This window comes from Myotis myotis, unplaced genomic scaffold (genome assembly GCF_014108235.1).
Source record: "Myotis myotis isolate mMyoMyo1 unplaced genomic scaffold, mMyoMyo1.p scaffold_m19_p_9, whole genome shotgun sequence".
Taxonomy (NCBI): domain Eukaryota; kingdom Metazoa; phylum Chordata; class Mammalia; order Chiroptera; family Vespertilionidae; genus Myotis; species Myotis myotis.
This window is the reverse complement of record NW_023416401.1, coordinates 45,852,063-45,875,909: the sequence shown is the minus strand read 5'-3', so window position 1 is coordinate 45,875,909 and position 23,847 is coordinate 45,852,063. Positions and strand designations below refer to the sequence as shown.

The 23,847-nt window shown below is 38.6% G+C and overlaps 1 protein-coding gene across 1 annotated transcript in view; it reads left to right on the top strand.

Moving 5' to 3' along the window:
- Positions 1–23,847, top strand: part of DOK6 (docking protein 6) — a 242,023-nt gene that overhangs the window by 67,412 nt on the left and 150,764 nt on the right. Inside the window, exon 2 of the mRNA XM_036323166.1 lies at positions 15,176–15,283. Coding sequence (XP_036179059.1) covers positions 15,176–15,283 — 108 coding nt within the window. The remainder of the gene's footprint in view (positions 1–15,175; positions 15,284–23,847) is intronic.

The following is a 23,847-nucleotide window of genomic DNA, read 5'->3' as shown; positions in this document are numbered from 1 at the left end:
AAGGCTGTCCAGTATCTTAGCTGGCTAGTGATTGAATGAATGAGGGATAAATTTAACAAATATTAAAATATTTAATCAAAATTATGCAGACAAAAGAATATACACATTGACATACAAGAATGAAGCATTTAAATCCTATTCAAGTAATGACGGATAAAGAGATTTAAAGAGATGATTCCCTTTGATTTTATAAATGACTTCGTAATGTCGGACTTTTGCTCTCTGCCTGTGGTATTGCCTGGTTAACTGAATCTTACCCTAATCACCTTTCCTTTATTGAGCCTTTCCTCCCCAGGCTGTGCCAGGGTCCCAGCTTTGTTTCAGCCCACCTTGAGCATATGACTGTCAAGACGCTTTCTTTAGTGATTTGAAATTATTTTTGTGTATTGGTCTGCCCCCAATGAACTGCATCTTCCTCCAAGTCAGGACTCACTAATGAGCACATTCCCCAGTGCCTAACACAGTGCCTTATATTACGAAGTGCTCTATGACTATTTGTTGAACTGATTGAATTACATTTAGAAATCTACATAGTTAATTATGGGGCACTTACCATGAATCAGACATATTGATAAGAGCTGGATCACATCTTCAAGTCTAGAAGAGCTGTGTATTTGACATAGATATGCAAAATTCTACTGTGGTTCTGATCTTATGTGTTTTGCACAAGGAATAATTTATGACCTTTATCTGGCAACCACATTTCAAAGATATCATCAATATTACCTGGCCATGATCCCAATAAAATCTCTTTTACAGAGGGAACTCTCTCTGCTTTTATGTGATTTTATCACACTGCGTCTCAAAAATGTATTGACAGCAGAGCCCACCATGTCCACGATGTACCAGAGATATGGCTTCTGGTAGCAATAAGCTCCCTCGGCAGCTTTTCGTATTGTTATTTTTTCTGGAGAAATGATTGAAGGGTTTTAAAACAGGACTTGTATCTAAGCAGAGATTTTCAAATAAAACTGTCGTGTTCAATTTGATGTTTTATGATCATGATATATGAAAAATACCGTAAAGTTACAGGGCTATCATTATTTTATTGAAATACTGGGTAAATAGGCTCCATTCCCATGGATCTTCTTGGTCGGAAAAATGCATTTTGCAAATAGAACTGTTATTTTGATATATGAGAACCTACCTGGAAGATAAATATGAAAAGCATGAGAAGAAAGATAAGCCTTAGAGCAAATCCTGTAGCTTTTAGATTACACCATGGACCTAGTGTCTAATTTTTATTATTATTTCTTTTAAGTGAACTACACATTGCCTTTCCCTGCACACCCCCCCCCCATAAGAATAGTTAAAATAAGCACCTTACATGATTCATTTATTTACCTTTTACTATGCCATTCTTTGTATTCCTACCTACTCTTAAGAGAGTAGGTATACTTTGCTCCCTGGGATATTTTGCTCTCTAGTGACTCCTGTTCCCTTTCTGATTGTCCTCCTCAGAACCCCTCCCTCCAGGTCCCTTTAAATGTCAACCTGCCCTTTGTTTCCTTCTTCCCCTCCCCCATGCAACATGCTGTCTTGGTTCTCTGAGGCCAACAGACAATTTCTGTGAGCTTCAGTTGCTTAATCTATAGAAAGGAAATAATAGGAGTAGCTATCCCACCTTTTGGTGTGAAGATTAAGTGAGATAGTGCTTGACATTTCAAAATGTTTAAATGTATCAGCCATTATTAGAAATGAAGCCAGCTATGGAATGGCCTGCCTCAGGCTTTTCCTCATCAAGCTTCTTTGCACCTTACATTGTCTTAAATTTAAAATCCAAAATGTCTCTGTGAAACATTAAACACTTGTTGATCATATTTTAATATTTCCTATCAGACAGGGACAGGTAAGAAATATTACTGGCCTGTAACTGATAAACTGAGAGACTTCTCTCCTAGCCTCATCTTGGTAGGCCCTACCCCTAAATACTGTAGTGGAAACCATTTTTGTAGTTCCATTGTTTCTTTATGGAGTGAACTTGACATTTTCTTTTATCCTTGATTTTTTAAAGAAATCACTTATTACTGCACAATATTTGTGTCCTTGGAAAAAATGCAAAGCTTGTTTAAAGGGGTATTTTTAAAACAGTCTGTCTGGAGGCAAGAATTTATTTATAACTAACGAGTTCTTCATTGGGTTAATCACAAACGAACCTAGTCTTGGCCTTAGGTTTTAGAAAGACTAAAGTAAAACCCTTTCTCTGTTCACTGCTTTCTGTCATCTTTTTTTCTCTCTCTCCTGTCACTTGAGTTTTCAGACATGACATGTTACAACTGTGCTGAAGTTTTCAGTGTATCAGAATAAATTGGTAATTCCCCTTCACTGGTTGGTTTCCAATTCTTGAGAACAAGGAGTCCCTTCTAGATGTTTAGGATACATTTCTCTGTGATTTAGGTGAACTGAGAACATATGAGAAAGGGTAGGAATTGAGTGAAGAAAGAACAATGCAATTCTAGGAAAGGACTTAATGGGAGAAGTGACAAATGGATGTTTTACAAGACTTCAGGATTAGTTCATGGAAGTTCTTGAATGACTAGCTTCAGCATTTGAAATTTCTTTTAGAAGCAATGGGCGATGATGAAGCATTGGAATGTTTATTGTTGCTCTTTGTTCATTTGTTATTTGGTGGAATGAGATACCTGACCAGAACTGTGTGTGGGGACATTTCATGTGGCAACAGTTAAGTAGGATTGGAGTAAAACACACGTGAAGTCAGGAGATCAGCAGAAAGGTCACTAGAGAGGTATTTCTTAAAGTGAAATTCCATTAGATTTTAGTAGGAAAAGGAAAAGAAAGAGAGAGGTGTTATCTGTAGGTGATTCAGTATTTTTGCCAACTCAGTGAATATTTTTTATGGAGTGGGATGAAAAGGTTTCAAAGGCTGTTGAGAGGGAGAAGGAAGGCAATCTAAGAAATTTATTAATCCATCACAAATTAGAAAAAAAGACTAAAATAAGTATATTAAAAAGAAAATAAAACAAAAATTAGGCGATGAAAAGTTCAATTATGTCAGTAAACACATAAATGTAAATGGATTATGCATTTCTATTAATAATCAGAAGTCATAAATGTATAGCCACAAAGGAACTAATTGACAAATTTGACTAATCTAAAATTAAAAAGTTCTGCCTGAAAAATTAAATTACAAAGAAGTGAAAAGTCAAGCTAGAATATAGAAGGTATTTCCAACACATCCACCTGATAAAGGATTTAAAATTAAAATATATTTTAAAATTCCTGCAAATCAACAAGCAAAAAGAAAAAGAAATAAGTATAACATATATCAACGTGAATAAATCTCAATCATATAATTGGATATGAAAATTAGGTTGTATAATGTTTTATACATGACATTTTATACTATTAATACAAAATTTAAATATGAAAAAATAAGCAATAATAAATATTGCTTATAAAGATATGAAAATATAATGAATCTCTACTAATAAAAGCATAATATGCTAATTAGACCAGACATCCTTCCGGATGTCCTTCCTTCCAGAAAAAGCTGCAGCAGGCGGAGGCCGCAGCGAGGCAGCAGAGGCCCCGGCCATGGTGGGCGGGGGCCATGGCAGTGGTGGGCGGGGGCTGGGGCTGGGGCTGGGGCCAAGGCCCTTGCACGAATTTTGTGCATCGGGCCTCCAGTATATTATAAAGTCTTTGAAAGGATGTGCACACCATCTTTAAGATAATGTGTGTTATGTAGTACATATACAAGGGAGAGTTTAATTATTAGTGACTACTGCTCCTACAAGCTCTGGAATTTCTTTTAAATAACTGCAAAATTTCACTCACAATCAACATTTTGATAATTTCTTCAATTCATTAACAAATCTGGCCACTGTTTATGGCCCATTGAAGTAAAAGCAGTAACTTCAGTTATGATCAAAGTTATTGCCAGAAAATTCACATCATTTGAAACCATAGTATAAGTCCCTTAGATAAAACCAACAACTGAGTATTGTCATTACTTAAAGAGCAATGAATTATTAGAGGCATAAAATGGTTCTATTTTAGGTTTAAAGATTTCATTCAAGACAATTCAGAAAGTATGTAGACTTAAGCCAACTTGATATATATATAGGGTATCTCAAAAAATGTTTACACACACTTTGAATAATTATAAAGGCAGTGTTTATTAAAAGTATATTTCATTTTCAAAATTGAGCTATCAGCTGTTAAAGTGTGTATACATTTTGAGGAGACACCTGTATATTAACTTGAAACAGAGTAATGGAAGCATGTTTGCTGATTTTAAACATATTAAACTTTATAGTTTTAAAGAAGCAGCAAAAAACACCAAGTGTTGAGTAGGAGGGAAGAATCAACATTGGATGAGTATGCAAATTTAATCAAGAAACTAAAGTAAGATAATACTTTCACAAAGAGGAATATATATATATATATATATATATATATATATATATATATATAATTATTTATTATTTAAAGTATTACATAAGTCTTCTTTTTCCCCCATTGACCTCTCCCCAGCTACTCCTACCCCCCCAGCACATGCCCTCACCCTCCTACTGTCTGTGTCCATTGGTTATGCTCATATGCATGCATACAAATCCTTCGGTTGATCTCTTACCTCCCACCCTCCCCTGCCTTCCCTCTTAGGTTGGACAGTCTGTTCAATGCTTCTATGACTCTGGATCTATTTTTGTTCATCAGTTTATGTTGTTCATTATATTCCACAAATGAGTGAGATCATGTGATATTTACCTTTCTCTGACTGGCTTATTTCACTTAGCATAATGCTCTCCAGGTCCATCCATGCTGTTGCAAATGGTAAGAGTTCTTTCTTTTTTACAGCAGCATAGTATTCCATTGTGTAGATGTACCACAGTTTTCTAATCCACTCCTCTGCTGATGGGCTCTTAGGCTCTTTCCAAATCTTGGCTATTGTAAATTGTGCTGCTATGATATAAGGGTGCATATTTCTTTCTTATCGGTGTTTCTGATTTCTTGGGATATATTCCTAGAAGTGGGATTACTGGGTAAAATGGGAATTCCATTTTTAATTTTTTGAGGAAACTCCATACTGTTTTCCACAGTGGCTGCACCAGTCTGCATTCTCACCAGCAGCACATGAGGGTTCTTTTTTCTCCACATCCTTTTCAGCACTTGTCGTTTGTTGATTTGTTGATGATAGCCATTCTGACGGTGTGAGATGGTACCTCGTTGTCATTTTGATTTGCATGTTTTCATATGTCTCTTGGCCTTCTGTATGTCCTCTTTCAAAAAGTGTCTATCTGGATCCTTTGCCCATTTTTTTTTATTGGATTGTTATCTTCCTTTTGTTAAATTGTATGAGTTCCCCGTGAATTTTGGAGATTAAACCCTTATCTGAAATAACATTGGCAAATATGTTCTCCCATGCAGTGGGCTTTCTTGTTGTTTTAAGGAGGATATATTTAAGAGTAAGAAATTATTCTAAGATGTAGACTGGAAAGCATCCATTTTATAGGAAGGGTACACTTTATAACTTTCTCAAGAGCAGTTTTGGTAATGCAAATGTTTAAATGTTGTATCAAACTCTATATACCTAATCTTAAACTTCTCATTTTTTTGGTTATCCGACAATGACATAAATGGCATCATTCACGTAGCTATGTAGATGTAAAAACTTAGATATATCTTTATCTCTCTCTTTAACTCATATTGAGTGTGTTGTAAAGTTCTAAATTTTTCATAATAATTTTCATCATGGGTTCACCTTCTCTCTGTTCACTGTCTTCAACACTGGTTGAGTTGTAATCTCCTTCTGGTATGAATGCTCTAATTACCTAATGACATTTTTATAATATTACTCCTTTAATATAACTAATTATTGATTCCCATTTCCTGCTGTATCAACTGAAAAGTCTCTTTGATTTTGAAAGTTCTCTACTATTTTTATTTTTATGCTTTGTTTCTTTCCTAGATGTACTCTTTTCCTCCAGTCAAGCCATTCTCACTGTCACAGTGGCATCTCCCTTTTGGATTTTTAGGATGGTTTCAGTAAAAGAAGAAAAAAGTTGCCAAAACCGGTTTGGCTCAGTGGATAGAGCATCGGCCTGCGGACTGAAGGGTCCCAGGTTCGATTCCGGTCAAGGGCATGTACCTTGGTTGCGGGCACATCCCCGGTGGGAGATGTGCAGGAGGCAGCTGATTGATGTTTCTCTCTCATCAATGTTTCTGACTCTCTATCTCTCTCTCTTCCTCTCTGTAAAAAATCAATAAAATATATTTAAAAAAAAAAAAAGTAAATGCTGACACCAAGATTTGACACTGTGTGCCTAAATATTTTTTATCAAATAAAGGAAATAAATCCAGGAGGAGAAGTAAACTAAAGAGAAAATGTTTTGAGCTTTGATGTAGACATTTTACTTACTGCTCAAAATGTCAGTTGAAATTTCAGGAAAGGGGTGTTGGCATGCTCAAACCCTATACTCACCAGGTCCATAAAATAAAAACAAGCTGGTTGTATGTAGGAATAGTTTGCACTGATTGTCAAGTTTCACCTCCACAATCAACTGATGAAAATAAAACACCCTGAATTTCAAACAGCATATGTTGATATAGAGCCAAATAACATTCTGATTTTTGAGAAACTAAAACCCAAAAGGCATGCTTCTTTCTTAGACATCCTGAGCAGAGAGAAAGGACTTTTTGTTTCCTCTCATGTCAGTGTGGGACTCCCAGAAAGGAGGGAGGTGGAAGAGCCTTACTAGTAAGTCACCTCTTGGGATTCTGCTCAGGGGGTCTACTCTACATCTAGGTTTTATTCTCATGATAATGACAACAGTTTCACACTCTCACTGAAAACTCACTGCTGCTGTGAGGTATCTCATTTCTGTCTGTGACTCTAAATCACATGTGTGTTCTCTCCCTGTATTTTATTGATCTCATGGGAGACAGATGCAGTAGAGAGTACTATATATGTTCAGGTGAAAAAAAACAAACACATGGCCTCCTCAAAAACTGCCATTCATGTCAATTTTGGAATCATCATTTATTCTTTATGTATTTCAAAATTATTTTTCTGAATAAGATAAAGCAAAACAATCCTTTACAATAAAAGGGTAATATGTAAATTGACCCTAACAGCAGAACGACTGGGAATGACTGGTCACTATGACACACACTGACCACCAGGGGGCAGACACTCAATGCAGGAGCTTCCCCCTGGTGGTCAGTGCACTCCCACAGGGGGAGCTCTGCTCAGCCACAAGCCAGGCTGACTGCTGCCAGTACAGCGGTGGTGGTGGGAGCCTCTCCCACCTCCTCAGCAGTGCTAAGGATGTCTGACTGCAGCTTAGGCCTACTCCCCTCTGGCAAGTAGACATCCCCCAAGGGCTCCCGGGCTGCCAGAGGGATGTCTGACTGCCAGCTTAGGCCCAATCCCCCAGGGAGCAAGCCTAAGCCAGCAGGTGGACATCCCCCTAGGGGTCCCAGACTGTGAGAGGGCACAGGCCAGGTTGAGGGATGCCCCTGAGTGAACAAATTTTTGTGCACTAGGCCTCTAGTATAATCAGAAAACACTAACATTTATTTTGGGCTTTCCAACTACATGGAATGAGAAAAATTGAGATAGATATATTGCTCTTTAAGCATTTTTTTTCAGTGTCAGTGGCTTTATATCTGGCTTTACTTTTACTATTTTGAGTTCCAAAGTTGACAAGAAATTTCTTATAACCATGAACTTTAAATTATACTCCAGTGAAAGAAGTTTTTAATTATTTGGTCCTTTAATTTATATTTAAGTAGGTAGCTGTTTATTTATATAGCAATTGGGACATATCTTTATGTATATTAACTATTTTTTTTTTTACTGGCAATGCATATCTCTCTTTTTCTTTTTTTATTATTATATTTTTCTTTTTTTATTAAGGTATTACATGTGTCCTTATTCCCCCGTTACGCCCCCCCCTCAACTTGTGCCCTTACTCCCTAGTGTCTGTGTCCATTGGTTATGCTTATATGAATGCATTAACTACTTTTTAAAAAAGTTTATCTTTCAATAGTACATAAACATTTTGTGAGAGAACCAAGGCCTAGGACTTAAGTAATTGAAATTACTGAGACCTCTGTAATACTTTCAACAGTAAAAGTAAGTTTAAAAAATACATAAATACATAAAGTAGCAATGAAGAAGGAAAAATGTTACTCAGAGCATAAGCCTGCAATAACTATGCCTGCATGGGCTTTGTTATTTATTTATTTGTTGTCTTTATATGTTCATCTGTTACACCATTGTAAATAAATAATTGAATTCTAAACCCCAAGTTATCATTTACATAGTACCGTGCTTTCAGAAGGGAGCACAAGTATTAGCCAACCCAGATACGTCACTTTCTTCTATAGTCTTTAACATCTCTAGAGAGGTAGTTTCCGTGACTCCCTTTACTAAAGGACTCCTATGATCAGAAATTCTTCCATGTCCTTAACCAAAATCCTATTTGAAGTACAGGGTTCTTTAGGTTAACATCTTGTGATAGAACAGGTCCATTAAATCTGACCTCCGGTTAAGTTAAAACTTGTGAATGGGTCCTAGCTAAATAATCTAATTATGGCTATGAGCTAAAGCCAAGAAATCTGCCATCTACTTCACAGTGAGTCTTAAATGGACAAAGGATGCCCTTTGAGTAAAATCACCTTGAAAAGGAGAAAGCACTATGGAAAAGGGATTGCTCTGAAGGAAAATTGAAAGGAATTAAGAAGGTATTTAATTAAGGCAAGCTGACCTGCGGGCTAATGCAGTGGAAAGCAGAGGCCAGAGAGCAGCTGGGGATCCTGAGGATTTTTGGAGTCTTGGCAACAACATGGAATTTTCTAGAAGGAAATCCTAAAGGGTACCCAGGAGCCTATTTGGTGAGACAACTGGTATGTTTAGGAGCTAACTCTGAACAAGAAGGTGAAATCAGTGATTTCCTCAGGAGAGATGAAACAGCATCTCCACAGTGGATGGGGCAGGCAGGAGTGTCATCGCTACAAGACAGACAGTGGGAGAGAGTGAATCTAAATCATAACTCTCCTGCTAGCCAGCATCCTTAGCTGCCCTTGAAGAGCAGTATCTGGACAACACACCACCTCCTCCCACTCTGAAGGACATTTTTATTTCGTCTCATTGGGGGGGAGGGAGAATGAAAATAGTACCTGATTTTAATTATGTGGTTCTCTTCCATATTCTTGAAGAATTTGTATCTTTCATGTATAAGCAAAATAAAACCTATTCCTTTGTGTTTTCCTCAGAGGACTGATTTCCTGGTCTCAAGCAGGCGTTTTTATTGCTCATCTCTGTAATTTCTCCAACCTACTCGTAGAAGGGATCGGTTGTAGGGCCTAAAGCAGAATGTAGTATGCTATTAAAACCCTGTTTGAAGAGGAGTAGCAGAGAGCTGCTCGCTTCATGCTTCCACTGATTTCCTGCTTCTGGAATGGAGGCTGCTTTCAGAGTGCCCACTCCTGCTGAATCTGACTTCACACTGACGGGGCACTGCCACATCTTTTGCACCAGGGCTTTTCATTATTTCACACCCATTACCAGCAAAACATTTTTTAAAACTAGGTCCAAGAAAAGAACCAAAAAATCCAAAACACACAACAAAACATCTGCATTTATTAAATTATTCTTTTACTACTTTAAGGTTAAAAATTCAAGTATCCAACTGATCAAAATGACTATCCCATAGTCATGATAAATTCATATTATTCTTCCCAATAAATTATTTGTTTGAGTCCCTTTATTGTGAGATTGTCCTTAGACTTTTGAAATATCAAAAATAACTTAATTGAGACAAACAGAAATTGAAGAATATTGTACAAAATAATCTTCAAAATTGTCAAGGTCATGAAAAGCAAAAACAAGCAAACAAACAACAACAACAAAAACACAAAAAGAAACTATCAAAGATCAGAGGAAGCTAAGGAGACAGGACAACTTAATGAAATTGGGTATCTTCGACTGGATCCCAAAACAAAACAGGACCCTAGTGGATAAAACTGGTGATTTTTAAATATAATCTATAGTTTAGTTAACAGTCTTTTACCAATGTTAATTCTTAGTTTTGAAAACTGCACCATGATTATTTTGGGTTTAACATCAGAGGGAAATAAGTAAAGTTTTTACAGGAGCTCTCTGCACCATATTTGCAAATATTTTATAAACCTAAAATCATTCCAAAATAAGAAAATAATAACTTAAGGGCTTTGTCTTGGTAAACAGTCTATTACATCAAGTCTTTGACAGTTTTATCTGTATGTGTTTGTTTCTGTTAATGTAACAGCAAAAAGATGAGATAGTATTAAAAATACTAAATCTATTTTTTTCTTATTATCTGTTATGTTTTTTTCTGTAGCAATATTGAATACCTGAATAGCACACTTATGCTTTGTGACTCATTTTTAACTTGCTCTTTAGTAGAAAATAATTAGACACACGAGATGGAGCATTGGAGTCAGTGAACATGTGTGTTTGTGTATTTCCATGAATACTGTAAGGCTTTATTTGACATCACTGTGGTTCCTGAGTTATGAACAATAAGCACATAGGGTCCAGGGAAAGCATTCCTCTGTAGGAAGAACAGAAACCCTAGGTCCCAATTGGCGTGGGTCCCAATTCCATCCAATGAGAGCCTTCCTACCTTGGCTAGGATTCAAAATCCTATATAATAAAAGCCCAATATGCAAATCGACTGAACGGCAGAAGGACCAGTGGAATGACTAGTCGCTATAACATGCACTGACCACCAGGGGGCAGATGCTCAATGCAGGAGCTGCCCCCAGCCTGCAGATCCCAAGTCAGCCAAGGTGGGTGCCAGAGGAGGCCTTGATTGCCCCGCTGGTCACCCCACAGATCAGCCCTGGTCGCCAGCCAGGTCTAGGGACCCTACCCATCCATGAATTTCATGCATCGGGCCTCTAGTCTACTAATAAATAACCAGGAGATAAATGTTGATTATCTATCTATATCCCACTTTGCAATGATATTTTTATTTATCTGCTTTCGATCTCTCAAATTTCTATGCAGCTTCCTTGAACTGTGTTTCACTTTCACAATATTGCTACTACTTCAGCGGCCTCCACTACCTTCACCACTTCCATCACAAAATACCATATAGTGGGGGCTTGAACAGCAGATATTTATATTCTACGTTTTGAGGGTTCAAAGTCTGAGGTCAAGGTGCCAGCATGGCCAAGTTCTGGGGAAAGTTCTCTTCCTGGTTTGTAGACAGCTGCCCTCTCATGGTGTCCTCTTATTTTGCAAAATCTTGGAGAGAGAGAAAGTTCTCTGATGGTCAATGATCCTATCCTGGGGGCCTCACCATTATGACCTCATCTGATTCTAATTATTTTCCAAAGCCCCCAGCTCCAAATACCATCCCTTGGGGGTAAGGAATTCAACATACAAATTTGAGGGGCACATAAGTCAGTCCATAGCAGTCTCTAAAACTCAAGAATTTCAGATGAATGTGTGCACTACATTTCAAGCCCATGTTACATGCTGTCTGCAGGCTGTCTTATTAAATCCTCAATAGCAACCTCCTGAGGTACATGGACTGTAATTTATAGATGAGGAAATTAGATTTTAGAGAAGAAAAATAACTTCTGCAAGACAAGGCATTTAATGAACAGCAGAACCTGCACTGAAAATAAAATTGTTCTGATTTAAAATTATCCTTAAGCATTACCATATAAGACCCTAAATCCTAATATAAGCACGTGAGATTTATATTAAAGACTGAGTGAAATTATTTATTCTGTGCAAAAATTACTTCATGTTATAATATAGAGAGAGGAATTTTAGAAAGAGTGAATTTTATATATATCTTCACACATAGGGGGAAGAGAATATCCATAAGAAGAAGGTACTCTTTATTAGAGGTCACAATAATAAATATGGTAACCACACTGGTTACAAATTTGATTAACTAATCCTATCTAATAATAGAGAAACATGGTAATTAACCATAACTTTGCTACCCTCCCCATTGACTAATCAGCAAGATATGCAAATTAACTGCCAACCAAGATGGCGGCCGGCAGCCAGGCAGCTGAAGCGAACAGGAGGCTTGCTTGCTCCAGTGATGGAGGAAGCCAAGGTTCCTCGCCTGCTGCTGCCGGCCTCTGAGCTTGCACTCTAAGAAACAATGTTGCAATTATAGAAGCTAAACAAACTCCAGAAACCTGCTATCAGCCGTCAGAGCTGGAGCAAGCAGGACCGCAACAGTGTTAAAATTACAGAACCCAAATAAACCCAGATACCTGCTTTCAGCAGCCGAGGTCTCAGAGCTGGAGCCGAGCCTCAGAGCTAAAGCCGGCTCTCAGTTCCAGTGACAGCCATAGAAGGTAAATAAATCCAAGAATAAAAGAAAAAAGAAAAAAGAGAAAAAGGAGAGGTTGGGAGCTTCAGTCACCCGCCAGCCTGAAAACAGCCCTCAGCCCCTCACCCAGACTGGCCTGGCACCTCAGTGGGGACCCGCACCCTGAAGGGTGTGTGGCCAGCTGCAAACAGCAATCATCCCCTCATCCAGGCTGGCCAGTCACCCAAGCGGGACCCCCAACCTGATCCAGGATACCCTTCAGGGCAAACCAGCCGGCCCCCACCTGTGCACCAGGCCTCTATTCTATATAGTAAAAAGGTAATATGAAAACTGACCCTAACAGCAGAAAGACTGGGAATGACTGGTCACTATGGCACACACTGACCACCAGGGGGCAGACACTCAATGCAGGAGCTGCCCTCTGGTGGTCAGTGCGCTCTCACATGGGAGGAGCTCTGCTCAGCCACAAGCCAGGCTGCTGGCTGCCAGTACAGCGGTGGTGGTGGGAGCCTCTCCTGCCTCCTCAGCAGCGCTAAGGATGTCTGACTGCAATTTAGGCCAGCTCCCCGCTGGCAAGTGGACATCCCCCGAGGGCTGCACGGCTGCCAGAGGGATGTCTGATTGCCATCTTAGGCCCAATCCCCCCGGTAGCGGGCCTAAGCCAGCAGGTGGTCATCCCCTGAGGAGTCCCAGACTGCGAGAGGGCACAGGCCGGGCTGAGGGGCTCCCCTCCCCCCCCCCCCAGTGCACAAATTTTTGTGCACCGGGCCTCTAGTCCTATCTAATAATAGACAAACATGGTAATTAACCGTACCTCTGACACGCTTCCCATTGGCCAATCAGGGCAATATGCAAATTAACTGCCAACCAAGATGGTGGCCAGCAGCCAGGCAGCTGAAGTGAACAGGAGGTTTGCTTGCTCCAGTGATGGAGGAAGCCAAGGTTCCCCACCTGCCGCTGCCGGCCTCTGAGCTGCACTCTAAGCAACTATGTTGTAATTATAGAAGCTAAACAATCCCCAGAAACCTGCTTTCAGCCAGACGAGCCTCAGAGCTAGAGTTGCAAGAGAGTTTCAATTATAGAAGCTAAACAAAGCTCAGATACTTGCTTTCAGCAGCCGAGGTCTCAGAGCTAGAGCCGAGCCTCAGAGCTAAAACCAGCTCTCAGTTCCAGTGACAGCCATAGAAGGTAAATAAATCCCAGAATAATAAAAAAAGAAAAAGAAAAAAAGGAGAGGTTGGGAGTTTCAGTTACCCGCCAGACTGAAAATGGCCCTCAGCCCCTCACCCAGACTGGCCTGGCACCCCAGTGGGGACCCCCACCCTGAAGGGGGTGTGACCAGCTGCAAACAGCCATCATCCCCTCATCCAGGCTGGCCAGGCACCCAAGCGAGACCCCCACCCTGATCTGGGACAGCCTTCAGGGCAAACCAGCCGGCCCCCAACCGTGCACCAGGCCTCTATCCTATATAGTGAAAGGGTAATATGCCTCCTAGCACCAGGATCAGTGGAGCTACGAGGCCTCCTGGCACTGGGATCAGCGGAGCCGCGAGGCTTCCCAGCACCGGGATCAGCGGAGCCACAAGGCCTCCTGGCCCCTGGAGCAGAGTGACAGAGGGCAGTGCCCAAACCCCCTGATCTCCCTGTGGCTCTGTGTGTGACAGGGGGTGGGGCCACAACCTCCTTAATCGCCCTGCTCTGTGCCTGATAGGGGGGAGCTCCCCGTGCCCCTGATCGGCCCTGCTCTGTGTGTAACAGGGGGCGGTGCCTCAACTCCCCCTATCGGCCCTACTCTGTGCGTGACGAGGGGGAGCTCCCCAACCCCCTGATCGGTCCTGCTCTGTGTGTGACAGGGTATGGAACCCCAACCCCCCTGATGGGCCCTGCTCTGTGTGTGACAAGGTACGGAGCCCCAATCCCCCTGATCGGCCGGCTCTGTATGTGACAGGGGTGGCGCCACAACACCCTGATCCGCCCTGCTCTGTGCGTGACAGGGGGTGGCGCCGCAACCTCCCCATCGACCCTGCCTTGAGTGTGAAGGGAGCAGCGCCCCAACCCCCCAATCGGCTCTACCCTGAGCATGACTGGGGTGGCATCGCAACCTCCCGATCTGCCCTGCTCTGTGCGGCCTAAGCCAGCAGGTCGTTATCTCCTGAAGGGTCCCCGACTGTGAGAGGGCACAAGTGGGGCTGAGGGACACCTCCCCCCCCCCCACCGCCAGTGCACAAATTTTTGTGCACCAGGCCTCTAGTTTTGTATAAAATAATAATCTATTAGAAAAATTAAAAAGTTGAATTCATGCAGTAAACTGGTTACCAGATGAGTGGACCAATTAAAGAATATTTTAGAACCTGCTTTGATTGCATGAAATAATCAGCATGATGGTCAGATAATTATTTGTTTTCTCTCAAAAGTAAAATGATCCTTCAAAAAATGTAAAAAGTAAAATAAAATAAATTTTGGCAGCTGTGTATTGAGATGTATAAATAGCTTGTATTGATTAACAATATCCAAACCATTGTGAAATTAGCGGGAACTCATTTGTATTCAATGGCTTATTTCAACAGTTTTGTCTAGTGGTATGTAAAATAATTCTCAAAATTATCGGAATTATTTGAAACCTTTAAAATATATTGGTGCAAGCAATGATTTTTACCACATATGCAAATGTCCATAATGGTTATGGATATGCTGAACATCTGTTGCCAAGAGCTTTTTCTCTGTTTTGTATTGTACTACACTGTTCCTTTTTAAGTGCATTTAAAAAAATTATTCCCAATGTATTAATTGAATAGATAAATTGCTGATGCTATTAAACTCATGTAAAGCAATGGGTAATAAGATTTCTTTATTTCCTTTCAGATTTTCAGACGATGCTGGTTGGTTTTCAAAAAGGCTTCCAGTAAAGGACCCAGAAGGCTAGAAAAATTTCCAGACGAAAAGGCAGCGTATTTTAGAAACTTCCATAAAGTAAGTCTCAGTCTTGGGAGTTGCTGGGGAATAACTAGACCCTTGGCAACAGCTTGCGGAGACATTTCTTTTGATAAATGAAATCTGCAAGGGAAAAATGCATGGCCAGGGTAAAATGTCTCTGTTCCAATAAAATGCAAAAGTTATTCTTCTCTTTTATTTTAATCATCTGCTGTAAATGCCAGAGGTACCTCTGCAAAATGAAAGACTCATTTTTATTGCTGCTTTGCAAAATGAGATGACTCATAACTCAGCCAGATCATTTCCCAAGGTGCTGAGTAAGCATTTTCCCTCTGTTCAGGTTAGTTGTGCATTTGTTACTTTGATTTAAACTATCAGTGATATTTAGGAGATAAAACTTTTAGGGCTTGAGTTAATGCTAAAGACCCTTTTAATGGATACAGCATTTGCTGTTTATAGCCTTACCAAGTCAGAGATCATTAAATATGCTGATGTGTAGAGATGTGGCAGAAATTCTGTGAATGAAATGTCAATTTCTTAGGAATGAGCCTTCACCAAGTACCTCAGTTAGTTAGAGCATGGTCTGGATACCCCAAGGTTACATGCTTGATCCTCTGTGAAGCCAATGAATGCATAAATAAATGGAGCAACAAATCAATGTTTCTCTCTCCCCCTTTCTCTCTCTTACATCTAAAATAATAAAAGTGTAATATGCTAATTAGATTGGACATTGAACGACCTTCCAGATGTCATTCCAGATGTGGAGGAAGGGGCTGAGGCAGGGGCAGTTAGGGGCAATCAGACAGGCAGGTGAGTGGTTAGAGGCTATCAGGCAGGCAGGCAGAGGCAGTTAGGGTCTATCAGGCAGGCAGGCGAGTGGTTAGGGACAATCAGGCAGGCAGGCAAGTGGTTAGGAGTGATCAAGCAGGCAGGCAGAGGGGTTAGGGGTAATGAGGCAGGCAGGAAGAATGGTTTGAGGTGATCAGTCAGGCAGGCAGGCGAGCAGTTAGGAGCCAGCAATCCCGGATTGTGAGAGGGATGTCTGACTGCCAGTTTAGGCCCAATCCCACAGAGATCTGGCAGTCAACATCTCCCGAGGGGTCCCGGATTGCGAGAGAGTGCAGGCCCGGCTGAGGGACCCCCACCCCTGCCATGCACTAATTTCATGCACCGGACCTCTACTCAATACATAAGAAAACAGAATTATGAGTATGTAAGAAATAACCCTAGAATGATGCTAAATATGCTGCCTAAAGTTATCTTTGGTGACAATATTACAACAAAGTTAAGTATTTGATAGTACTGAGGAGGATTTGTGATAAGAACTCAGAATTGTGAAACAGTTGGTAGGATGTCTGATTAATCAGTAACGATTCCTATTCCCAAATTCAACATCTGTGTGAACTTGCATAAGCTATTTAATCTCTATGCACCTACAGTTTTTCCTCTGACAGATTAAGATTATAAAGAGAGTTATTGTAAGGAATAAATGATACTATAGACTTAATGAGATTAAATATAACTAGATAAATGGAATTTTATAGCTAAGCATATAACTTTACTTGGCATCTGGTAAGTTGTAGCAAAGATGTAATGGTGACTTGAGTGAAAATATGAGTATTGATGTTGGAGGTCAGAGGACAAATGTTGGGTATAGTAAGGGGTTAGTTAGATGTTGGGTGTAGGTAGGACTCATGGGCAACTCATGAGTTTGGGCTTCAGCAGCAGAGATGCAGGTGGTGCGATTTATAAAAGAGGGGGAAGACTAGAAGAGCAGACATTGAGTAAAATTCACAAGCTTTCACGTTGTACATGTTAAATTTGAAAGATATATTACACATTCATATTAAAATGTCAAGTAGCTAATTAGACAAACAAATGAGGGCTTGGATGGGGGAAATGTCATTGATAGAGTTATTCATTTCTGTCATTGGCATCTTGGTAGTACTTTATTCTGTAGCATTAGATAAAACATCCTTGGGAGAGAATGAAGAAAGAGGAGATAATTAACACTCCCAACATTTAGAGGATTAGCTGAGGCAGAGACACTGGAATAGAAATCTGAGAAAAGCAGGAAGTAAGAGGAGAAGAATTACATTAGAGTAAATCACTGGAAAGCAAGAGAAAACTGTGCTAAAGAATTGAGCAAGTGGTCATCTATGTCTAGTTTGAGAGACTGAGAAATTTGACTGAGAAGGAACCATTAGACTTAAAACATGAAGGCTGTGGGTGGCTTTGCCAAGCGCTATTTCAGTGAAATATGGGGACTAATTTCACTTGAAGAGACTTAGAGGAGAATGAGAAGTGAGGAAGGGACAGCTACTCAAACAATTTATTTCAAGAAGTTTTACTGTGAAATTGAGCCAAGATAGGTAGAAGATATGATTTTTAAATATGATATACATTGTTATATACCTGTATGCCAACACTAATGGTCTAGGAGACCAAAAATGTGATGATTAGAAATTTTCTGTGTAGTTACAGGGTTTGGTCTTTCACAGAACCAGAGATGAGTCTAACAAAAAGAAAGGAATAGAATGAGTGCAGATCTAAATAGGTTGGATAAAATTAACACTACGACTAATACTCCAAACACATGCACACTTTATATGTGTGAGCTTTCTCTCTCCACACTGTGAAAATTAAGCATCATAAGACCTAGGTGAGTGCAGTAAGAATAGAAATTGTTAATTTTTTAATAAATAGTGAAGCAGATGTCATTGACTGTAACTTGAAGCTCCCAAGAGCATTTTAATAATTAGATTCAGTATATGTGACAACTAAAATTTACCTTTCTTATGTGAAGATTGAAGTTTTTATTATTATAACTTATTCTTTATAGCATTTTGGGAAGCTAATTCCTTTTTCTAGTAATATAAATTTTCTTTCATGATTTTTTTTTGAAAGATTGTGAACTAAAATGGTGAAGTTAGACCTATTCTGATATGACAATAATAATAAATCTTAAGGGTTGTTTTCAGGAAAATTATGTACATGGTCTCTTTTCTTATTTTCATTTTATTTTAGCAAGTTTTTCCTAATCCTTCTAACTGGCTGTTTTATTATAGACTTTGTGTAAATAAGCGAAAGATTTCACTCTGTGTATATTCAATTTGAAATGTCTATTAACCATTCTAACCAAAATATTTGTATTAATATCACTACTTTTCTTCTTTCTACAATCTTCACTAGCTCTGGGACACTGGTTTTTTTCTTCTTTTTTTCCCCTTAGAATGTATATCTAGTTCCCTCTGACAGGTAGATAAAGGAAGATCTCTTTATGAACAAGGCTGGCATACTTCAGTCTTTGTTTTCTCTTGGGCAATTAATGGTCAGTCCAGAATTGGGAGGAAGGAGGGTCTCTTCATTTTTAAGATGGCTTGAAGAAATGGACTAATATGAATTTCCCAAATTGTTCTATTTGCTAATGTTAAATATTTTAAAGTTTTGATTAGTCAGTTATTTGGATATGCCCTAAAATCTGCTATAGCACTCCTTCACAATAAATTACAATAATCAATCAAATGAGTGAAATGTTTCCAGCCTAAATAAGGGACTTCTGAAAAAGAAGCTAATGACACAATTCTTTCTTTGCCAACTTTAACTTTGTGCTATGCTCTATCTGAAGCATACCTATTATAAAACTTCTGAGTATTAATGGTCTCATTTAGACATTTGATATGTTTACTGTGAGACAGAGCTTGCTGCATAAATCAGTTCTTATATAAAACTGCTGTAAAATGGTATATACTTTTTTTTACTTCTTGCTAGAAAGGAATTTGAAATTCAAATCACTAGCTGCTGAAGGAAGTTATTAAAAATGTATTAGGTTTGAAAGTTTAGCTGTATATAATTGTCAGAGATATTCAAAACAAATTTATCCTCAATAAAAATTGAACTAAAGCAATTTACATAGAATCAGCTAATAAATTTTCCCTAATTTTCTGAGCAAAAGAAAAAAGAAACCGTTTATATTTATTTTAATAAAATAAAAATGAGGGCTATCTGTAGGGAGGAAAATATAAAGTTCCATAAAAGGATGAATGAAGACAAAACTATGTGACATTCCAGTGCTGAAAACTATTGACGCCAGAAAAATGATGCCTGTATTACAGGTACCAGCCTTACTTCTAAATCCCCGTATTCTGACATCAAAAGCATCATTTTATGTCATCTGCTTTACTCTTATTTGGAGTTGTCAGTATTTATCTTTATGTAAAGCAAATGTCTGAGAAAGTTGGGGAAAAGATTAAGGCATCCTTATGAAGAACAGCCACCTGCAAATATAGCTTATCCTTCACAATAGAAGCAAAATAATTGGGAAGTGTGAAAACAGCACATGTGTACACTGTGTTATATTGAATATTTTCATTTTTATTCCAATGGCTATGTGCTTAGACAGGCATGCACTTGGTGTGATGTGAAGGGTGTTCTAAGGCTTGGTGTCTCTTCAAATACCTTCTGGAAGTTCCCAGAGTGATAGTCACTTATTCAGATGAAGGCATCTTATTCATTCATTCATTTATTCATTCATCCATTCATTCCTTCATCCTTTTGTAATCCCTTATCTTGAAAAAGTCTCAGTTTCCTGAACAAAGCTCCTATTGACACACACACATTGGTTCCTGGGACAGTCACGTGTTAATCCATTCTTGATTGTTTTACTCATATTATCTGATCACATGCTAGTCACTCAGGGAAGACTCAAAGAACTGGAATATGAAAAGTTGGTCTTTTATATCATGAAAAGGATGGGGAAATGCCCATGGCATGGTGAGCTTCTGTGTAGAGCCTCCAACAGTGGTGAGTGTGTTGTGAATAGACAACTCTAAAGCCAATGATGAGTAGGAATGAACAGAAGTTAAGACCTTCAGGTGGAGGGGATCAGCAAAGTTGTGATCTCAAACTCAGAGGAAACTCCCAGAATTAAAGTGATCTTTGCAATATTTAAATCAAGGTCAATTAGAACTTTACAGCATCTAAGATAACTTCCATTAAGATTGACTCTGTGCTGCTTAAGGGTGCTACAGAAAATAGAGCACTCAGCAATCAGGATTTTAGTTTATAACCTATTCCTCCACAACAGATATCTATCTGTTCACTGAGAAATAAGGAGTCAGGCTTAGAAAATAGGATTTGGTCTGGGCTTGACCTAAAGAATATAGAAGTATGATTTATGTTGGTAAAATTAATCATTATTATACTTCTTAAAACTATCCATTTGTGTGTGTGTGAGGTAGTCATCCATAATGGTACTACATCAGAGGAAAACATGGTATGATTTAAACACTATCTTGCTCTAATTTTCCTCTCTGTAAATTGTAAATAATATTATAGCTCACAAAGTAAGATGATAATTTCATGTTAGAGAATATGTAAAATGTAAAATGACTATGGTTGTACAAGTCATTACTGCCTTCTATTTTGCATCTTTGAAACCAGGGAAATAATTCATACCAACTTTAGAAAAATATTGAAACCAATTTGCATGATAAAGTAACTTGTAATTTCAAACAAGTCATTTTACATGACAAATCAGATAGTAATTTGGGAAATAATATTCAATAATGTCTGTTATGACATCATTTCCATTCTTTCTGAAGTATTTTTACATTTATTTAGTGGATTGATACACAATGTTCTTAATTGTTATTGCAGAATATCATCAGTACATTTTTGATTTTTAAAAATCTCTTTTTCTGCTCATTAACAAATCTGGCTAATTGTGCAAATTCTGACAAATGAGATAGGAGGAAAGCTTATTCTGTAATGCTTCACTGAGGATAAATTGTTTTTCTGCCTTTAATGGAAAATTATATATTACTAGAGACCCAGTGCACGAATTCGTGCACCAGTGGGGTCCCTTTGCCTGGCCTGTGGGATCGGGCCAAAACCAGCTCTCCGACATCCCCTGAGGGGTCCCAGATTGCAAGAGGGTGCAGACCAGGCCGAGGGACCCCATGAGTGCATGATCAGGGCCAGGAAAGGATGCGAGAGGTTGGCCAGCCAGGGAGGGACCACAGGAGGGCTCCAGGGTGTGTTCGGCTCATCTTGCTCAGTTCTGATTGGCCAGACCCCAGCAGCAAGCTAACCTCTGGTTGGAGCATCTGCCCCCTGGTGATCAGTGCATGTCGTAGTGAGCGGTTGAGTGGCCTTAGCATATCATTAGCATATTACGCTTTGATTGGTTGAATGGCCAACCAGTCAACCAGACACTTAGCATATTAGGCTTTTATTATATAGGATACCTCAAGTATTAAATGCATATTTATGTTCAACATACAATTTGAAAATTACTTCAGTGAGAATTCATTCATGAATTAATACTTTGTGCCTCACTCTAAATATCTATTTAGCAACTTTTATTTTTTAATTAACAATGCTGTTTCATATTAGTTCAAGTTTATATAATATTTTAACATTTAAAGCCTTTTTACATCTAATACTTCTATAAAAAACAAAGTTGACATTCTAATTAACCATTAACAAGCCTAGGTTATAAACCAATAACAGCTACTTAAACTGATTTTATTGATTAGAGAACAGGTTTTTAATTTGGGAACCATGAATTTTGAGATTCAATTAAATTACTTCTTTTGATGGTAACTATTACATTTCTTCTACTAAGGTAGGAAATTCAGGGAAATAAGGTGGTCTTTTTTTCCTTTCATCTACTTAGAAACAGAAAGAGAGGTTTACAGTGTTTGCTCTAAAATGCAACTATTTTCATGTAGTTCTCTTTTTCTGTATCTTTGAATCAAGTTAATCATATTTATATATCCAATGCATAAAATTAAATTTAGCCTGATTTTCGGTAGCCTGGATTTCTCCTCTAATCCTTTTATTTTTCTAAAATATTTGTGTTAGTATAGAGAACATTGTCCTCCTAAATTTGGGCTACCATGATATTCTCCTTCTCTTAGAGCTGGGCCAAAATCAACTTCCCTACCTGTTCTTCCACTTTCATCTTGCAAGTAAACTGAGGTGGTCAGACCCATCATTATCCCCAAAGGTTGGATCTTTCATGCAGTTAAGTCACTAACAATAATTGGAGTACTATTGTCATTTTTCTCTTTTTCGGTAACAAATGACCACAACTCAGAGGCTCAAAAAAACACTCATTTCTGAACCTGTAGATCTGTAAGTCAGAAGGTCAAGCTTGTCTGTATTCTCTGCTGAGTTTCAAGAGCCCAAGGTCAATGTGTCAGTAAGACTGAATTGTTATTTGGTGGCTCTGGAGAAAACTCTGCTTCCAAGCTCGGCTGGAGCTGGCTCATTCGGTCCTGCCCAGACATTGCACTGAGGCCCCTGTGTTCCTGCTGGCTGTCAAGAAGGGGCTGCCCTCTGTCCTTGACATATTTGATTTTGTCCCTCTCTGGGACATTAATGGCACATCAAATCCTTCCCAAGCTCTGACTTTCTCTTGTGTGACCAGCTGGAGAATATGCTCTGCTTTGAATAAGCTCCTGTGACCAGGTCACGTGCACCTGGAATGACTCTGAGTTGTGCTCTAACTCTAGTGGCATGCCATTTACATTTCGTTTTATCTTTCATTTGGGAAGGGAATTTTTAGGCTGGCAAAAGTGAGGGAGATGCCTTCTCCTCATTATAGTAATCAAATCAGTCTGATGATAACATAGAAACAGACACATTTGCCAGTGGAACAGAATAGAGAACCAGTAATAAATCCAAACATGTATGGTCCACTGATTTTCAACTAGAGTTTCAAAAATATACAATGGGGAAAGGATAGTCTCTACAATAAATGTTGGGAAAACTGGATGTGCACATGCAAAATAATGAAATTGAATTTTTGCTCTTACACCACACACAAATCAAGTCCAAATGAATTAAAGGCTTAATTGTAAGCCAGAAACCATAAAAATCCTGGAAGAAAACATAGGGAAAGGCTCCTTGACATTGATCTGGACAATGATACCAAAGCTCAGGGAACAAAAAGAAAAATAAGTGATACTAAGGTCATTGTATTTATGCCATTATGCACACACCCAAATAAGTAAATAAATAAGGAAATATATATATATATATATATATATATATATATATATATATACATATATATGTATATATGTATATATATATATATGCTGATTTTATTTTCATTTTACTTAAGAATGACTTTGATGAAGCAATAAAAATTTTTAATTTTATTAAATCTAAATTCTTAAGTACATCTTTTTAATATGCTATTGGAAAACCATGGTAGGAACACCTAAAACTCTTCTGCTACATACTAACAGGCAGTGGCTATCTCCAGAAGGGACACTTGTGTGATTGCTGAAGTTACAAGCAAAATAGCTAATTTTTTTCAAAGAACACCTGCTTTAATAAGAGGGTGTTTGACAAACTATGGTTATTCATACTTTGGTATTTGTCAGATATCCTCTCATATATGAACTAAACGAGCCTGTCTTCAAGGGGGAAAACACAGTATTTATTAACAAAGTAAATTTTAAATTTTCAAGTGAAAATTAAAATACAGGAAACTTGTGTCTGCATTCTTGAGCTTTACTACTTCTCAATAGCTACAGATTTTTCTATGGAAACCAAAAGGGGATATTAATGTATATTTTTATATTGAT